At 69.3% G+C, this 17,298-nt stretch overlaps 1 protein-coding gene across 5 annotated transcripts in view; it reads right to left on the bottom strand.

The window, feature by feature from the left end:
- KCNH2 (potassium voltage-gated channel subfamily H member 2) overlaps positions 1-17,298 on the bottom strand; it is a 188,505-nt gene that overhangs the window by 106,260 nt on the left and 64,947 nt on the right. For all 5 annotated transcript variants that reach the window (XM_030546581.1, XM_030546582.1, XM_030546586.1 and 2 more), the window contains 3 exons: positions 15,225-15,389; positions 12,083-12,526; positions 4,291-4,505 (listed from right to left, as the gene is read on the bottom strand). In XM_030546581.1, the coding sequence (XP_030402441.1) occupies positions 4,291-4,505; positions 12,083-12,526; positions 15,225-15,389 (824 nt within the window). The remainder of the gene's footprint in view (positions 1-4,290; positions 4,506-12,082; positions 12,527-15,224; positions 15,390-17,298) is intronic.

Below are 17,298 nucleotides of genomic sequence, written 5' to 3'. Positions count from 1 at the left end.
TACTCCCCCCACCCTGGGGATGGGATCCAGGCGTCCTGACTCCCAGCCCCACACGCCTGCTCCAACCACCACACCCTACTCCCCCCACCCTGGGGATGGGATCCAGGCATCCTGACTCCCGGCCCCCACCCCTGCTCCAACCACCACACCCTACTCCACCCCAGCCAAGCTGGGGATGGGACCCAGACTGCCTGCCTCCCAGCCCCCGCTGCTCTATCCCGCATGGGGAGCGGGTGGGCGCTCTGGGATGCCCGGAAGCCCCCGCCCCAGCCCTGGCCCTTGCTGATGCCACTGACTCACCCTGCGCCAGCGCCAGGAGCAGGCAGCTTGCGGTGTCCCTGGCAGCCGGCAGCGAGTGCGGGGCAGCCGGGAGAGCCCAGCCAGGGAACACGCCGCGTATTCCTAATGGCCAGAGAGCCCCAGCCAGGCGCCATCACCCACCGCTGCCCCAATGGCCCTACGGCGGCACCCACACGCTGCCACAGGGCTTCGGCCTCCCCACAGACCACACCTGCCCCACAGGGCCAGCGTTTGGAGGGGGTCCCCCCAGGCACCCCGCAGGTGGGGGCACTCTCCCCTCGCAGTCAGGGCTAGACCAATGCGCAGCTTGGCGGGAAAGCCCTGGCAAAGGTGCCACCCAGGGGGCCAGATTTCAGCACTGGGGGGAGCCCTGTGTGACCAGCCCCCCACCCCACCCCAGGGGGAGATCTCAGCCCTGGGGGGTGGAGCACTGTGTGACCAGCCCCCCTGCCCCTCCCCAAGGGGTGGTGAATGCTCTGGATCGCCCAGCTCCCATAGATGTGCCTCAGCCCCTTCCCAGCTGTCAGTGGGCTGGTGGACCCCCCCATGGCACACCGGGAGCCAGGCAGGTGCCACGCAGCTCTCCTGGGTCACTCCGTGCTCTGGCCCACCAGAGGGGCCGTGGTGGACACTCGTGGATGAGCCCAGCTGTAGGCCCGAGGGGATCCCAGCCCATGCACCGCTATCCCCCTCACCCCGTAGCAGATTGGGCATCCTGTGTGCCAGGCCTGGCACTAGCCCGAGCGCGGTGACCTTGAGTGAGTGCGGCAGGCATAAGGGGGCGGACAGAGGCCTGGCTTGTATGGCTGCTGTCACTGCAGCCAATTCACGGCTCTGTCTGGGGGCCCTCCGCCTGCCCGGCCTGTTCCTCGTGCCGGGAGTTAGCGCTGCCATAAAGCCGCTCACGGCATCCTCTCAGCAACGTCCCCGCCCTGCACACGGCACCGTCTGCTCCGCATGGGTTTCGGCATGCTCAGCACCCGGCTCCCCCTGGCCTGCCCAGCACCCTGCACCCTGCGCGGCACACGGCTCCCTGCACCCTGCCCAGCACCTGGCTCCCTGCCCAGCACTCGGCTCCCTCTGCCCTGCCCGGGTCCCTGCACCCTGCCTGGCACCTGGCTCCCTGCCCGGCACCCGGCTCCCCATATCCTTCTGGGTACCCTGCACCCTGCCCTGCCCGGCACCATGCACCCTGCCCGGCACCCGGCTCCCCCTGCCCTGCCCTGCACCTGGCTCCCTGCACCCTGCTCGGCTCCCGGCATCCTGCCCGGCACACGGCTCTCACTGCCTGGCACCCAGCTCCTGGAACCCAGCTCCCTGCCTGGCAAACGGCTCCCAGCACCCAGCTCCCTGCCCGGCAAACGGCTCCCTGCACCCTGCCCAGCACCTGGCTCCCTGCCCGGCACCTGGCTCCCCCTGCCCTGCCCGGGACCCTGCACCCTGCACGGCACCTGGCTCCCTGCCCAGCACCCAGCTCCCCCTGCCCTGCCCAGCACCCGGCTCCCTCTGCCCTGCCTGGCACACGGCTCCCCGTGCCCTGCCTGGCACCCAGCTCCCTCTGCCCTGCCCGGCACCCAGCTCCCAGCACCCAGCTCCCTGCTTGGCACCCGGCTCCCTGCCCAGCACTCGGCCCCCCCTGCCCTGCCCAGCACCCGGCTCCCTGAGTTCTGCCCAGCACCCAGCCCCCCCGCCCTGCCCAGCACCCGGCTCCCTGAGTTCTGCCCAGCACCCAGCCCCCCCGCCCTGCTCAGCACCCTCTTCCCTGCTGTGCGCCAGCTGGCGGGGGAGGGGATTATGGGGCCGCCAGCAGCGGTGCAGGAATGAATTTCACTGCCAAGGCCCTGGGGCTGCTTCGCTCCGTAGCAGCTGGAGGGGAAGGAGCCTGTGCGGAGCAGGGGGAGGGTTGAGGGGGCTGGGGGGGGGCCTGCCCAGCCCTGTGGAGCTCACTGTCCAAGAGTGCTGCTGGAACGCTGGGGTCCCCCCTGCCGCTGTGCCCCAGTTCCTGGGGGCTCCCCACCTTCCCCAGAGGCAGCTGGCCCTGGCTGTGCCCAGGAGCAGGGCCAGCTCGGGGGGCATCCCCATGTGGGCGCATGTGCAGACACGTGTGGCTGCGTGTGCTGCCAGCATGCACACGCATTCCTGGGAGGACAGCCAGGCGTGTGGAAGCACATGTGCCTGTGTTGCTGTGTCACTCAGCATGGGCACACGCATGTTGGGGCGTGCTGGCCCTTCCATGCCTCTCTCTGGGGGCTCCCCATGCTGCGCTGCCCTCACTCCCTTCTCGAGAGCCGTGACCAGCCCCATGGGCGACAGGTGCAATCACAGCTTCTCCCCGAATGGCCCCACGCGGCCTCGCTCCACAGGGTCTGCCTGCAGCACCGGGCCTGCGCCAGGCCCAGTGACCTGCCTGGCAGTGCCCAGTGCCAGGGGGCACCTGGCTCCGCCTCCACTGACCTTCCCCTCAGCTCCTCTCCTGCCCAGCCCCACTGCAGCGCTGGGGCCCAGGGTGGCTGCAGCTCCTGTGGGCACAGCCCAGAGAGGTGCAGTCGGGACGCAGCTTTTCCTGCGGGAGCTGGGGAGGGGGGCTGCGAAGGCGGCAGCAGCTGGCTCTGGTGGGCAGAGGGCAGGGAAGGGAGCCGCAGCGTCAGTCGCCTGGCCTGGCACAGCCCTTGGCACAGGCCCAGGACCTGGGAGGGGCTGCTCCCGACAGAAGGGGAGGGCAAGTCACGGGGAGCCCGGGCAGGGGGGAGGGCACATCACAGGGGGACCAGGTGGGGGGAGTCACGGGCAGCCCAGGCGTGCGGGGGCAGGAACCATCAACATTGCTTATTTTTTCAAGATTTAAACTTTAAAAATCAGGCCAACGTTTTGCCCCCCACCCCACCCCCGAGGACAAGACGCACACAGAGCCCCTGTCTGCCCAGCACCCACAGGGAACCGCACTGGGCCCAGCACTGACTGCCAAGGGGGAGCCACCCCCACCGAGCCTGCAGCCCAGCACCCTCTGCTGAGCCCCCGCCGTGCTCCCTGCAGCCCAGCGCCCCCTGACGAGCCCCCATCCCGCTCCCTGCAGCCCAGCGCCCCCGGCAAGTCCCCACCCTGCTCCCCGCAGCCCAGCGCCCCCTGACGAGCCCCCATCCCGCTCCCCACAGCCCAGCGCCCCCGGCATGTCCCCACCCCGCTCCCTGCAGCCCAGCGCCCCCGGCAAGTCCCCACCCCGCTCCCCGCAGCCCAGCACCCCCTGACGAGCCCCCACCCCGCTCCCCACAGCCTAGCGCCCCCGGCAAGTCCCCACCCTGCTCCCTGCAGCCCAGCGCCCCCTGACGAGCCCCCATCCCGCTCCCTGCAGCCCAGCGCCCCCGGCAAGTCCCCACCCCGCTCCCTGCAGCCCAGCGCCTCCGGCAAGCCCCCGCCCTGCTCCCTGCAGCCCAGCACCCTCTGCCGAGCCTGCAGCCCAGCACCCCCTGCCGAGCCCCCACCCTGCTCCCCGCAGCCCAGCGCCCCTGGCAAGTCCCCGCCCTGCTCCCTGCAGCCCAGCGCCCCTGGCAAGCCCCCGCCCTACTCCCTGCAGCCCCCCAGCGAGCCCCTGCCCCACTTCCTCCACCCCTGCTGTCTCCCGCCCTGCTCCCTGCAGCCCTGCGCTCCTTCTGAACCCCGCCCTGCTCCCCACAGCCCAGCACCCCTGCCAAGCCCCCACGCCATCTCTGCAGCCCAGCACCCCTGCTGAGCCCCCGCACCACTCCCCGCAGCCCAGCGCACCCCAGCAAGCCCCTGTGCCGCTCCCTGCAGCCAGCACCCCCTGCTGCCCCCCACCCCGCTCCTGCTGCTCAGCGCCCCCAGCGAGCCCCTGCTCAGCGAGCATCAGCCTCTCCAGCCGGGTGCCCCAGAACTCTGCCATTGCAGCCGCCCCCGGCAGGCCCCAGCTCGCTGCCAGGCAAGGCCACAGGCCGCTCCCTGTTCCCCGCAGGAAGCGCCCCCAGCGGGCCTCACCTGGGTGACCTTCTCGGTGACGTTGTGCGTCCGATCCTTCAGCTTGGTGGGCGCGATGATCTCCCGCTCGCTGGCCGGCGATGCCAGGAAGGCCTCGGCCTTGAAGTCCACGAAGTTGAGTGTGATCTGCGGGATCCTGCTGATGGCGCGGTAGCGCATCAGGTCCGAGTCCGAGGTGGAGTTCAGCAGGGTGCTGCGCAGGTTGTTCATGGCCCCTGAGGAGAAGAGGGCGCGAGGGTCGGGGGCAGGTGGGCACACAGGGCCCTGCCCCCGGCAGGAGGCAGCAGCTCTGGGAACTGCCCTAGAGACAAGGAGACATGGGCACAGATGGGCTCCAGGCTTGGTATGGGCGGGACAGACCCTGCACCAGCTCCCATGGGGCTGGTGTGGGCGGGACAGACCCATTTCAGCTCCCATGGTGCTCGGTGTGGGCGGGACAGACCCGGCGCCAGCTCCCCTGGGGCTCAGTGTGGGCGGGACAGACCCGGCGCCAGCTCCCCTGGGGCTCGGTGTGGGCGGGACAGACCCGGCGCCAGCTCCCCTGGGGCTCGGTGTGGGCAGGACAGACCCGGCGTCAGCTCCCACGGGGCTCGGTGTGAGCGGGACAGACCCGGCGCCAGCTCCCCTGGGGCTCGGTGTGGGCAGGACAGACCCGGCGTCAGCTCCCACGGGGCTCGGTGTGAGCGGGACAGACCCGGCGCCAGCTCCCCTGGGGCTCGGTGTGGGCAGGACAGACCCGGCGCCAGCTCCCACGGGGCTCGGTGTGAGCGGGACAGACCCGGCGTCAGCTCCCCTGGGGCTCGGTGTGGGCGGGACAGACCCGGCGCCAGCTCCCACGGGGCTCGGTGTGGGCGGGACAGACCCGGCGCCAGCTCCCACGGGCTCGGTGTGAGCGGGACAGACCCGGCGTCAGCTCCCCTGGGGCTCGGTGTGGGCGGGACAGACCCGGCGCCAGCTCCCACGGGGCTCGGTGTGGGCGGGACAGACCCGGCGCCAGCTCCCCTGGTGCTCGGTGTGGGCGGGACAGACCCTGCGCCAGCTCCCCTGGTGCTTGGTGTGGGCGGGACAGACCCGGCGCCAGCTCCCCTGGGGCTCGGTGTGGGCGGGACAGACCCGGCGCCAGCTCCCCTGGGGCTCAGTGTGGGCAGGACTAATCCTGCGCCAATGCCCCCGGTGCTCAGTGTGGGTAGGACTGACCCCGTGCCAGTGTCCTCAGGGCTGGGTGTGGGTGGGACTCACCCTGTGCCAGCTGCCCTGGGGCTGGGTGTGGGCAGGACTGACCCCGTATCAGCTCCTCTGGGGCTAGGTGTGGGCAGGACTCACCCCATGCCAACTCCCCTGCACATGGATGTGGGCAGAATGGGCACTATGCGAACTCCCGTGTCTGGGTGCACCACACTGGGGCTGTGTGAGGGCAGGACAGATCCGTGCTGGTGCCCTAGGGCTGTGTGAGGGCAGGACTAGCCCTGTGCCAGCGTCCCAGGGCTGGGTGTGGGCGGGACAGATCGTTGCTGGTCCCCCAGGGCTGGGTGTGGGTGGGACAGATCCGTGCCGGTGCTTCTGGGCTGGGTGTAGAGGGGGACAGAACTGTGCCGGTGCCTCCGGGCTGGGGGTGGGGGGTGGACAGACCCAGGGCTGGGGGTGTGGGGGACAGATCCATGCCAGTGCCCCAAGGCTGGATGTGGGGGGGACAGATCCGTGCTGATGCCTCTGGGCTGGGGGTGTGGGGGGGACAGATCTGTGCCAGTGCCTCCGGGCTGGGTGGGGGGGTACCCATCCGTGCCGGTGCCCTGGGAGTGGGTGTGGGTGGGACAGATCCATGCCGGCGTCCTGGGGCTGGGTGTGGGGGGTGGACAGACCCAGGGCTGGGGGTGGGTGGGACAGATCCGTGCCGGTGCCTCTGGGCTGGGTGTAGAGGGGGACAGAACTGTGCCGGTGCCTCCGGGCTGGGGGTGGGGGGTGGACAGACCCAGGGCTGGGGGTGGGGGGGAAAGATCTGTGCCGGTGCCTCCGGGCTGGGTGTGGGGGGTACCCATCCATGCTGGTGCCCTGGGAGTGGGTGTGGGTGGGACAGATCTGTGCCGGCATCCTGGGACTGGGTGTGGGCAGCACTAGCCCCATGCCGGTGTCCCGGGGCTGGGTGCAGGTGGCACAGATCCTTGCTGGTGCCCCAGGGATGGGTGTGGGTGGATTGGATGTGACAAAGTGGGGGATTGTCTTGTTTTTCCGTGTTTTCCAGTGGGTTGCTGTGATGGAGCAGGGACTGTCTGTGTGGGGGATGGGAGAGGCGGGGGTGACTTTAGGTGAGGGACTAGGACCTAAGCCTGTAACCTGAGCCAGGGAGGAGGGTCAACACCTTTGCTCGGGAAGCTGGACAAAGGAAGGGGCCGCCTGGAGGGGAGTTAAGTCAGTTTGGGTTTTGGGCTGGGGCGGGGGAATTCAGGGTATCCGAAGGTGGGATCCAAGCACGCTGAACCCCCAGAAGGACTCGATTGAGGGGTCCTGACTGTGCCTGCAAGCTGTGCTGTAACCTAGTGGCGACCTGCCGGCCCACTGGAGTTGCTAGGGTAAAAAGTTTCCGACGAACGTGCACGCGCGGCGCGCACACCTAACTGGAATGGATGTGAGCAATCACTCGAAGAAGAACCTTCTGTTTTACTGGCTGGCTGAGAGTCACTGTGGGTCCCAGGAAGAGGGGAGCAGGGCCGGACTCCCCCACACTCCGTGACAGTCGCATGCACAGGGGGTGGGACTCAGTGTCCCCGGGTGTTACTGGTTAACGAGGGGAGGGGAGAGGAGTTTGTTGGTACACAGGACCGGAGAGGGGACTTGGGATCCCGGCCAATGGCCTGGAGGATGGAGACCCCAGTGACTGGTGACCTGGTGACCCAGAGACCCGGCTCAGGAGTCGCAGCCGGTTCTGGCCAGTGGGAAGACAATGGGCTGTGGGGAGAGGACCCCGGTGACCTGACCAGCTGGCTCCAGCCAGAGGGGCCAGAGGACAGAAGAGGGGAGAGGAGGCCGAGGCGACCCAGTAACCTGGAGAGAAGACAATGGACAGAGGGGGCTTGGGGCCAGGGATATCAGAGGCCCAGCTGGGAAGCAGGGGGGCTCTGGGCTGGAGAGGGGGAGCAGGCAGAAGCCCACCTGGCTGCAGGGGGACTGGGATGTGCTGGGGTGAGGGAGGCCAGGCCTGAGGCTGGAGAGTTTCCTGTGCTGGGTTCAGATGCTCAATAAACCCTCCTGTGTTACGCTGGCTGAGAGTCACTCCGGGCTAGAGAACAGGGGGCATCAACCCCTTCGGGGGTGAGGAGGCCCGGGGGGTCCAGAGTGAGGGGACTCCCTGAGGGGCCCACGGCACAGACAGACGTGCTGAGGCTCAGAGAGGTGCGGCTCCAGGAGGTGGAGGGGCCGGACCCCGAGAGAGGGTGGCCCCCCGAGAAGGGCTGTGTCTCTGAAAGGGGCACCCCCTCCACGGACCGCATGGGGCCACGAGTGGGCATGATCTGTGAGTCCGTGACACTGGCCTGGGTGTGGGCGGGTGTGACGCAGCAGGGAGCGGGGAGGACTGACCTGGGAATGTGTCTAGTTTTACTGGGGCTGTCTGCATGCGGGGGGGCGGGGGAGCAGGGGGTGACTCTAGGTGAGGGACGGTACCTGGGCCTGTAACCTGAGCCTGGAGGGGGCTGGGGCCAGCTGACACCTTTGCCTGGGAAAGGGACAAAGGCTGGAGGAGGAGCCGGGGGGGCGGCTGGGTGAGCCAGCTGGAGGGGTTTTGGTTTCAGTTTGGGGCTGGCTGGGAAGAGGCAGGAACCCCAAGTCTGGGGTCTAAGCTCCCTGCCCCCCAGAGGGACCTGGCTGAGGGGCCCTGCTTGGGACTGTGTCCTGTCGTCTCATAACCCTTCTGTGTTACTGGCTGGCGGAGAGCCCTGGGGAATCGCAGGAAGCCGGGGGTGCAGGGCCCTGACTCCCCCACACTCCGTGACAGGAGGATAGATCCGTGCCAGTGCCCCAGGGCTGGATGTGGGCAGGACTGAGCCTGCGCCAGCCTCCCGGGGCTCGGTGTTGGTGGGACAGATCCCATGTCAGTGCCGCTGTGTATGGAAGTGGGCAAGATGGGCACTGTGCCAGTTCCCCTGTCTCTGGGTGCACGTAGGATGGGCCATGTGCCGGTGTCCCGGGCTGGGTGTGGGTGGGACAGTCCGTGCCGGTGTCCCGGGGCTCGATGTGGACAGGACAGACCCGTGCCGGCACTCTGGGGCTGGGTGTGTGGGGGACTGGCCACATGCCGGCACCGCAGGCTGGGGGTGGGTGGGGCAGATCCATGCCGGCGCCCTGGGGCTGGGGGTGGATGGGACATTTCCGCGCTGTGATGAACTGGGAATGTTCTTGATGTTTTCTCTGAATACTGTGTTGGTGCCTCAGTGTCCCCTGTGCAGTTCTTAAGTATCTGGCAGAGCAAAGGGCCAGTGCACCTAAATGCCTGACACTCTGTCTCCTAGCACCTGATGGCCTGGGCCCCTCCCCTGCAAAGGTGCCAGCTGAAGGTGTTGGAGACAAAGGGATCAGGTGACCTCCTGGCCCGGGAAAGGGGCTGAGGAGAGAGGAGGGGCTGGAGGGGTTGTTAGTCTGGAGCTGGCTGGGGTCCAGGGTGGAGGGCAGACCTGGGGGTCTGGCTCACTGCCCCCCAGAATGGACCCAGCCAAGGGGTCCGGTTCGCTGTATCTACAAGCTCTGTGTTAGACCCTGTTCCTGTCATCGAATAAACCTCTGTGTTACTGGCTGGCTGAGAGTCACATCTGACTGCAAAGTGGGGGTGCAGGACCCTGTGGCTCCCCCAGGACCCCACTGGGGCAGGCTCACTGTGGGAAGCGCACGGAGGGGCAGAGGATGCTGAATGCTCCAAGGAGAGACCCAGGAGGTGAAGCTGTGTGAGCTTCTTGCCCTGAACAAGTCTGCTCCAAGGGAGGGGAGGCTCCCCAAAGTCCTGCTTGGCTTGGTGGGGAGCAGTTCCAGAGCATCGCCCGGTGACTCCGTGACACGTGCTAGCACTCTGGGGCTGGGTGTGGGCAGGACAGACCCGTGCCGGCACCCTGGGGGTGGGGGTGGGCAGGACAGACCCGCGCCGGCACCTCAGCGTTGGGTATGGGCAGGACAGACCCATGCCAGTGCCCTAGGGCTGGATGTTGACAGAACAGACCCGTGCCGGCACCTCGGAGCTGGATGTGGGCTGGATAGACCCGTGCCAGTGCTGGGGGTGGGGGTGGCCGGGAGCTCCCCTGGGGCTCAGTGGAAGATCCATGCCAGCACCCTGGGGCTGGGCTTGGGTAGGACAGCTCCCCTGCCAGCTCCCCTGGGGCTCGGTGGGAGATCCGTGCCAGCGCCCCAGGGCTAGGAGTGGGTGGGACAGATCCACGCTGGTGTCCTGGGGCTGGGGGTGGGCGGGCAGAACTGTGCCGACATCCTGGGGCTGGGTGTGGGCAGGACAGACCCCCCTGCCAGCTCCCCCCTGGGGCTCAGTGGGAGATCCATGCCAGCACCCCAGGGCTAGGAGTGGGTGGGACAGATCCATGCCAGTGTCCCGGTGCTGGGGGTGGGCGGGACAGATCTGTGCCGACATCCTGGGGCTGGGTGTGGGCAGGACAGACCCCCCCGCCAGCTCCCCTGGGGCTCGGTGGGAGATCCGTGCCAGCGCCGCAGGGCTAGGAGTGGGCGGGACAGATCCGTGCCGGCGCCTCGGGGCTGAGGGTGGGCAGGACAGATCCATGCTGGTGTCCCGGGGCTGGGGGTGGGCGGGACAGATCTGTGCTGGCGCCCTGGGGCTGGGTGTGGGCAGGACAGACCCAGGGCTGGGGGTGGGTGAGACAGATCCATGCCGGCGCCCTGGGGCTGAGGGTGGGTGGGATAGATCTGTGCGGGCGCCCCGGGGCTGGGGATGGGTGGGAAAGATCCGTGCCTGCACCCTGGGGCTGGGTGTGGGTGGGACAGACCCGTGCCAGTGCCCTGGGACTGGGTGTGGGCAGCATAAACCACATGCCAGCTCCCCTGGGGCTCAGTGGGAGATCCGTGCCGGTGCCCTGGTGCTGGGTGTAGGTGGGATAGACCCCATGGCAGCTCCCCTGGGCTCAGTGGGAGATCTGTGCCGGCGCCCTGGATCTGGGGGTGGGCAGGACAGATCCGTGCTGGCGCCCTGGGGCTGGGTGTGGGCAGGACAGATCCGTGCTGGCGCCCTGGGGCTGGGTGTGGGCAGGACAGATCCGTGCTGGCGCCCTGGGGCTGGGTGTGTGGGGGACAGATCCGTGCTGGCGCACCGGGGCTGGGTGTGGGTGGGACAGATCCGTGCTGGCGCCCTGGGGCTGGGTGTGGGTGGGACAGATCCGTGCTGGCGCCCTGGGGCTGGGTGCGGGCGGGACAGATCCGTGCTGGCGCCCTGGGGCTGGGTGTGGGCAGGACAGATCCGTGCTGGCGCCCTGGGGCTGGGTGTGGGTGGGACAGATCCGTGCTGGCGCCCTGGGGCTGGGTGTAGATGGGATAGACCCCATAGCAGCTCCCCTGGGGCTCAGTGGGAGATCTGTGCCGGCGCCCCGGATCAGGAGGTGGGCGGGACAGACCTGTGCCAGCTCCCCGGGACTCGGTGGGAGATCCGTGCCGCTGCCCCGGAGCTGGGGGTGGGTGGGACAGACCCCGTGCCAGCGCTCTGGGGCTGGGTGTGGGCGGGACAGATCCGTGCTGGCACCCTGGGGCTGGGTGTGGGCGGGACAGACCCGTGCCGGCGCCCTGGGGCTGGGGGTGGGCAGGACAGACCCGTGGCAGCTCCCCTGGGACTCAGTGGGAGATCCATGCCGGTGCCCCGGGGCTGGGGGTGGGTGGGACAGACCCATGCTGGTGCCCTGGTGCTGGGTGTAGGTGGGATAGACCCGATGGCAGCTCCCCTCGGCCTCAGTGGGAGATCTGTGCCGGCGCCCCGGATCTGGGGGTGGGCGGGACAGACCCCGTGCCAGCTCCCCTGGGACTCAGTGGGAGACCCGTGCCGGCGCCCCGGGGCTGGGGGTGCAGCTGAGGAGCGAGAGGCAGGCTGTGGGGGCTGGGCTGGATGGGGAGTGAAAGCTGTAAAGCTTTTCCCGTGGGGGCCTAGGGGGCCATAGCGCTGCTCCCCGGGGGCCAGGGTCCTGGCGAGGCCCCTCCCTCCCATGGGAGTCCACCCGTCCCCAGCCAGTCAATAGCCTGGGCCTCTCCCCAAGGCACTAACGGGGGCAGGGCTGGGGCTGGGGCTGGGGCTGGACAGGGAACTGCTGGGCCCACAGCTCCGCTGGCAGCTCGGGGCAACTGGGGGTCAGCAGGGTCACACTGGGCGCTATGTCGGGGAAAAGTGCGTGTGCACCTGTCTGTGTGTCCGTGTGTGCGTGCAGGTGTGTGTCCGTCCGTGTGTGTGTGCACCTGTCTGTGTGTCCGTGTGTGCGTGCAGGTGTGTGTCCGTCCGTGTGTGTGTGTGTGCACCTCTGTGTGTCTGTCTGTGTGTGTGCAGGTGTGTGTCCGTCCGTGTGTGTGTGTGTGTGTGTGCACCTCTGTGTGTCTGTCTGTGTGTGTGCAGGTGTGTGTCCGTCCGTGTGTGCGTGTACCTGTCTCTGTGTCCGTGTGTGTGGCCGTGTGTGTGTGTGTCTGCAGGTTTGTATGTGTGTGTCCATGTGTGTGCACCTGTCTGTGTGTCCGTGTGCGTGTGCAGGTGTGTGTCCGTACCTGTGCTGTATGGCGGTGCCCTGCCCTGCCCTGCCCTGCCCAGCGCGTGCCGTACCTGCACTGCCGTGGCGGCTGTGCCCCCGCCTATCGCCCTCGCCCTTCATGGCCTCGATGTCATCGACGGAGGAGGCGCGCCGCACGCTGTGGCAGCTCTCCCGGGAGCGGCTGCGCGACAGGCTGCACTTGGAGAAGGAGGCGTCCAGGTGGAGCCGGTCCCTGTCGGCGCGGGGCGACGAGTGGGTGATGGGGGGCTCCAGGCCTACCTCGCCAGGTGGACCCCTCCCCGCCTCCAGCTCCACCAGGGCCTGGCGCTCCTCCAGCTGGGAGCCCAGGCAGCTGTTATCCAGGGAGGAAGTGACGTTGTCTGGCGCCCCCGACTCGCTGCTGGGCTTGGAGAAGTCCACGATGACGCCATCTGGGCCCCCCTGGGGCAGCGACTGCTTGCTAGCCGTGAGCGCCAGCAGCGCTGGCAGCTTCAGCTTGAAGGACTTGCTGCGCCCTGTCGAGGAGAGGGGGGTGGAATTCTTAGGGCTTTGTGTGCCTCAGTTTCCCCGTGTGCTGCGTGTGTAAGGAGGGGGTGGGGGGTTGCTGTTGCAGGGGACCAGGTGTGACCGCAAAAAGCAGCCAGGACCCCAGACAATGGCCTGGAGATGGGGGACCCAGTGACTGGTGACAGGGAGGCCCCCCCAGCTCAGGAGCAGCTGGTTCTGGCCAGTGCGGGACAAAGGGCTGAGGAGAGAGGGGCTGGTGACCTGACCAGCTGGATCCAGCCATCGCTCCCTCCGCGGGTGGGGAGATCGGGCGGGGGGATTGCTCCCTTGGGGGTTGGGAGATGGGGGGAGGGATTGCTCCATCAAGGGGGTGGGGAGATCGGGGGGGTATTGCTCCCTCAGGGGATGGGCAGATCGGGGGGGTATTGCTCCCTTGGGGGTGGGGAGATGGGGGGAGGGATTGCTCCATCAAGGGGGTGGGGAGATCAGGGGGGGCATTGCTGCCTCAGGGGGTGGGGAGATCGGGCGGGGGGATTGCTCCCTTGGGGGTGGGGAGATGGGGGGGGCATCACTCCCTCTGGGGATGGGCAGATTGGGGGGGGTATTGCTCCCTCAGGGGATGGGCAGATCGGGGGGGACATTGCTGCCTCAGGGGGTGGGGAGATCGGGGGGGCATCACTCCCTCTGGGGATGGGCAGATTGGGGGGGGTATTGCTCCCTCAGGGGGTGGGCAGATCGGGGAGGTATTGCTCCCTCGGGGGGTGGGGAGATCGGGGGAGTATTGCTCCCTCAGGGGTTGGGCAGACCGGGGGGGTCTTGCTCCATCAGAGGGTGGGGAGATTGGGGGGCTACTGCTCCCTCAGGGGGTGGGGAGATGGGGGGGCATTGCTCCCTCGGAGGGTGGGGAGATCAAGGGGGGTATTGCTCCCTTTGGAGGTGGGGAGATCGGGGGGGGCATTGCTCCCTCGGAGGGTGGGGAGATGGGGGGGACATTGCTCCCTCTGGGGGTCGGGAGATCGGGGGGGCATTGTTCCCTCGGAGGGTGGGAAGATTGGGTGGGAATTGCTCCCTCGGACGGTGGGAAGGTCGGGGGGTATTGCTCCCTCAGGGGGTGGGGAGATGGGGGGGAGTGTTGCTCCCTCGGAGGGTGGGGAGATCAGGGGGACATTGCTCCCTCGGAGCGTGGGGAGATCGGGGGGGCATTGCTCCCTCAGGGGGTGGGGAGCTGGGGGGGACATTGCTCCCTCGGAGGGTGGGGAGATCGGGGGGACATTGCTCCCTCAGGGGGTGGGGAGCTGGGGGGGACATTGCTCCCTCGGAGGGTGGGGAGATCGGGGGGGCATTGCTCCCTCAGGGGGTGGGGAGCTGGGGGGGACATTGCTCCCTCGGAGGGTGGGGAGATGGGGGGGACATTGCTCCCTCGGAGGGTGGGGAGATCGGGGGGGCATTGCTCCCTCAGGGGGTGGGGAGATGGGGGGGACATTGCTCCCTCGGAGGGTGGGGAGATCGGGGGGACATTGCTCCCTCGGAGGGTGGGGAGATGGGGGGGGACATTGCTCCCTCGGAGGGTGGGGAGCTGGGGGGGACATTGCTCCCTCGGAGGGTGGGGAGATCGGGGGGGCATTGCTCCCTCAGGGGGTGGGGAGCTGGGGGGGACATTGCTCCCTCGGAGGGTGGGGAGATGGGGGGGACATTGCTCCCTCGGAGGGTGGGGAGATCGGGGGGACATTGCTCCCTCGGAGGGTGGGGAGCTGGGGGGGACATTGCTCCCTCGGAGGGTGGGGAGATCGGGGGGGCATTGCTCCCTCAGGGGGTGGGGAGCTGGGGGGGACATTGCTCCCTCGGAGGGTGGGGAGATGGGGGGGACATTGCTCCCTCGGAGGGTGGGGAGATCGGGGGGACATTGCTCCCTCGGAGGGTGGGGAGATCGGGGGGCATTGCTCCCTCAGGGGGTGGGGAGCTGGGGGGGACATTGCTCCCTCGGAGGGTGGGGAGATGGGGGGGGCATTGCTCCCTCAGGGGGTGGGGAGATGGGGGGGACATTGCTCCCTCGGAGGGTGGGGAGATCGGGGGGCATTGCTCCCTCGGGGACTGGGGAGATCGTAGGCCCAGAGCGAGGGGACTCCCTGAGGGGTCCCGGCACAGCCAGGCTGCTGGAGGCTCAGAGAGGTGCGGTCCCAGGAGGTGACCCCAGAGAGTGGACCCCGAGAAGGGCTGTGGCACTGACAGGCCGTACGGAGCTGAGAGAGCCTGGGCCAGACAGCACCATGGCCACGCCCGGCGTGCGCCGGTGCTGGTACCTGTGCTGCGAGGGTCAGCAAGCCCCACAGCCAGCCTCCCCCAGAGCTCTGGGCTCAGCCCCCCAGGGCCAGGCAGGAAACATGCGTCTCCAGGGGCCTGCGAGCAGGGCAGCTCCCATCCCTGGGCTCTGCTCCTCTGCACCCCCAAGGCCTGGCTGGAGCCAGAGTGAAGGGCCAGTCCCAGGACAGGCTCGGCTGGGGGCGCAGCAGGGGGGCCCAAGCTGTGGGACATGAACTGCTGGGTCCACAGGCCGCACGTGTCCAGCTCTGTGCACCAGGAGCGTGCCAGGCCTCAGGCAGTGCCCCATGGGACAGGCACCCATTGCTATGGTAGCCCCAGTCCCCCTCACAGGGGGGTGAGGCTGGGGTCTCTGCCCCCCAGCTGGGGGGCGCTGCTGGGGCCTACCTGCAGGGAACCAGTTGGTGGGAGTCACCCAGTGGTTGGTGTCCTTGACCGGGGAGCCCAGCAGGTCCTTCTCCAGCACCAGCTCGAAGTTGAGGATGAACATGATCACGGCCCCGTCCTCGCTCTTCACGGGCACCACGTCCACCAGGCACAGGAAGCTGCTGCCTGCGGGGGAACCGAGAGTCAGTCCCAGCCCCTGCCAGCGGCACCGCCCAGCTCCCCTGCCAGCGGCTTCGTCTGCCTGCCCCCTGGCACCGGGTCCCAGCCAGCCCCAGAGCCCAGCTCCCCTGCCAGCGCCTTCGTCTGCCTGCCCCCTGGCACCGGGTCCCACCCAGCCCCAGAGCCCGGCTCCCCCAAGAGCCTTCGCCTGCCCCCTGGCACCGGGTCCCAGCCAGCCCCAGAGCCCGGCTCCCCCAAGAGCCTTCGCCTGCCCCCTGGCACCGGGTCCCAGCCAGCCCCAGAGCCCGGCTCCCCTGAGAGCCTTCACCTGCCCCCTGGCACCGGGTCCCAGCCAGCCCCAGAGCCCGGCTCCCCTGAGAGCCTTCACCTGCCCCCTGGCACCGGGTCCCAGCCAGCCCCAGAGCTCGGCTCCCCCAAGAGCCTTCGCCTGCCCCCTGGCACCGGGTCCCAGCCAGCCCCAGAGCCCGGCTCCCCCAAGAGCCTTCACCTGCCCCCTGGCACCGGGTCCCAGCCAGCCCCAGGGCCCGGCTCCCCCAAGAGCCTTCACCTGCCCCCTGGCACCGGGTCCCAGCCAGCCCCAGAGCCCGGCTCCCCCAAGAGCCTTCACCTGCCCCCTGGCACCGGGTCCCAGCCAGCCCCAGAGCCCGGCTCCCCCAAGAGCCTTTACCTGCCCCCTGGCACCGGGTCCCAGCCAGCCCCAGAGCCCGGCTCCCCTGAGAGCCTTCACCTGCACCCTGGCACCGGCTCCCAGCCAGCCCCAGAGCCCAGCTCCCCTGCCAGCGCCTTCGTCTGCCTGCCCCCTGGCACCGAGTCCCAGCCAGCCCCAGAACCAGGCTCCCCTGCCAGCAGCTTCGTCTGCCTGCCCCCTGGCACCGGGTCCCCTCAAGAGCCTTCGCCTGCCCCCTGGCACCGGGTCCCAGCCAGCCCCAGAGCCCGGCTCCCCCAAGAGCCTTCACCTGCCCCCTGGCACCGGGTCCCAGCCAGCCCCAGAGCCCGGCTCCCCTGAGAGCCTTCACCTGCCCCCTGGCACCGGGTCCCAGCCAGCCACAGAGCCCGGCTCCCCCAAGAGCCTTCGCCTGCCCCCTGGCACTGGGTCCCAGCCAGCCCCAGAGCCCGGCTCCCCCAAGAGCCTTCACCTGCCCCCTGGCACCGGGTCCCAGCCAGCCCCAGGGCCCGGCTCCCCCAAGAGCCTTCACCTGCCCCCTGGCACCGGGTCCCAGCCAGCCCCAGAGCCCGGCTCCCCCAAGAGCCTTCACCTGCCCCCTGGCACCGGGTCCCAGCCAGCCCCAGGGCCCGGCTCCCCCAAGAGCCTTTACCTGCCCCCTGGCACCGGGTCCCAGCCAGCCCCAGAGCCCGGCTCCCCTGAGAGCCTTCATCTGCTCCCTGGCACCGGGTCCCAGCCAGCCCCAGAGCCCGGCTCCCCTGAGAGCCTTCACCTGCCCCCTGGCACCGGGTCCCAGCCAGCCCCAGAGCCCGGCTCCCCTGCCAGCGGCTTCGTCTGCCTGCCCCCTGGCACCGGGTCCCAGCCAGCCCCAGAGCCCGGCTCCCCCGAGAGCCTTCACCTGCCCCCTGGCACCGGGTCCCAGCCAGCCCCAGAGCCCAGCTCCCCTGCCAGCGCCTGCGTCTGCCTGCCCCCTGGCACCGGGTCCCACCCAGCCCCAGAGCCCGGCTCCCCCAAGAGCCTTCGCCTGCCCCCTGGCACCGGGTCCCAGCCAGCCCCAGAGCCCGGCTCCCCCAAGAGCCTTCACCTGCCCCCTGGCACCGGGTCCCAGCCAGCCCCAGAGCCCGGCTCCCCTGAGAGCCTTCACCTGCCCCCTGGCACCGGGTCCCAGCCAGCCACAGAGCCCGGCTCCCCCAAGAGCCTTCACCTGCCCCCTGGCACCGGGTCCCAGCC

This window comes from Gopherus evgoodei, unplaced genomic scaffold, assembly GCF_007399415.2.
Source record: "Gopherus evgoodei ecotype Sinaloan lineage unplaced genomic scaffold, rGopEvg1_v1.p scaffold_47_arrow_ctg1, whole genome shotgun sequence".
NCBI classification, from domain to species: Eukaryota; Metazoa; Chordata; order Testudines; family Testudinidae; genus Gopherus; species Gopherus evgoodei.
The sequence above is the reverse complement of the archived record's forward strand: the minus strand, read 5'-3'. Positions and strand labels throughout refer to the sequence as shown.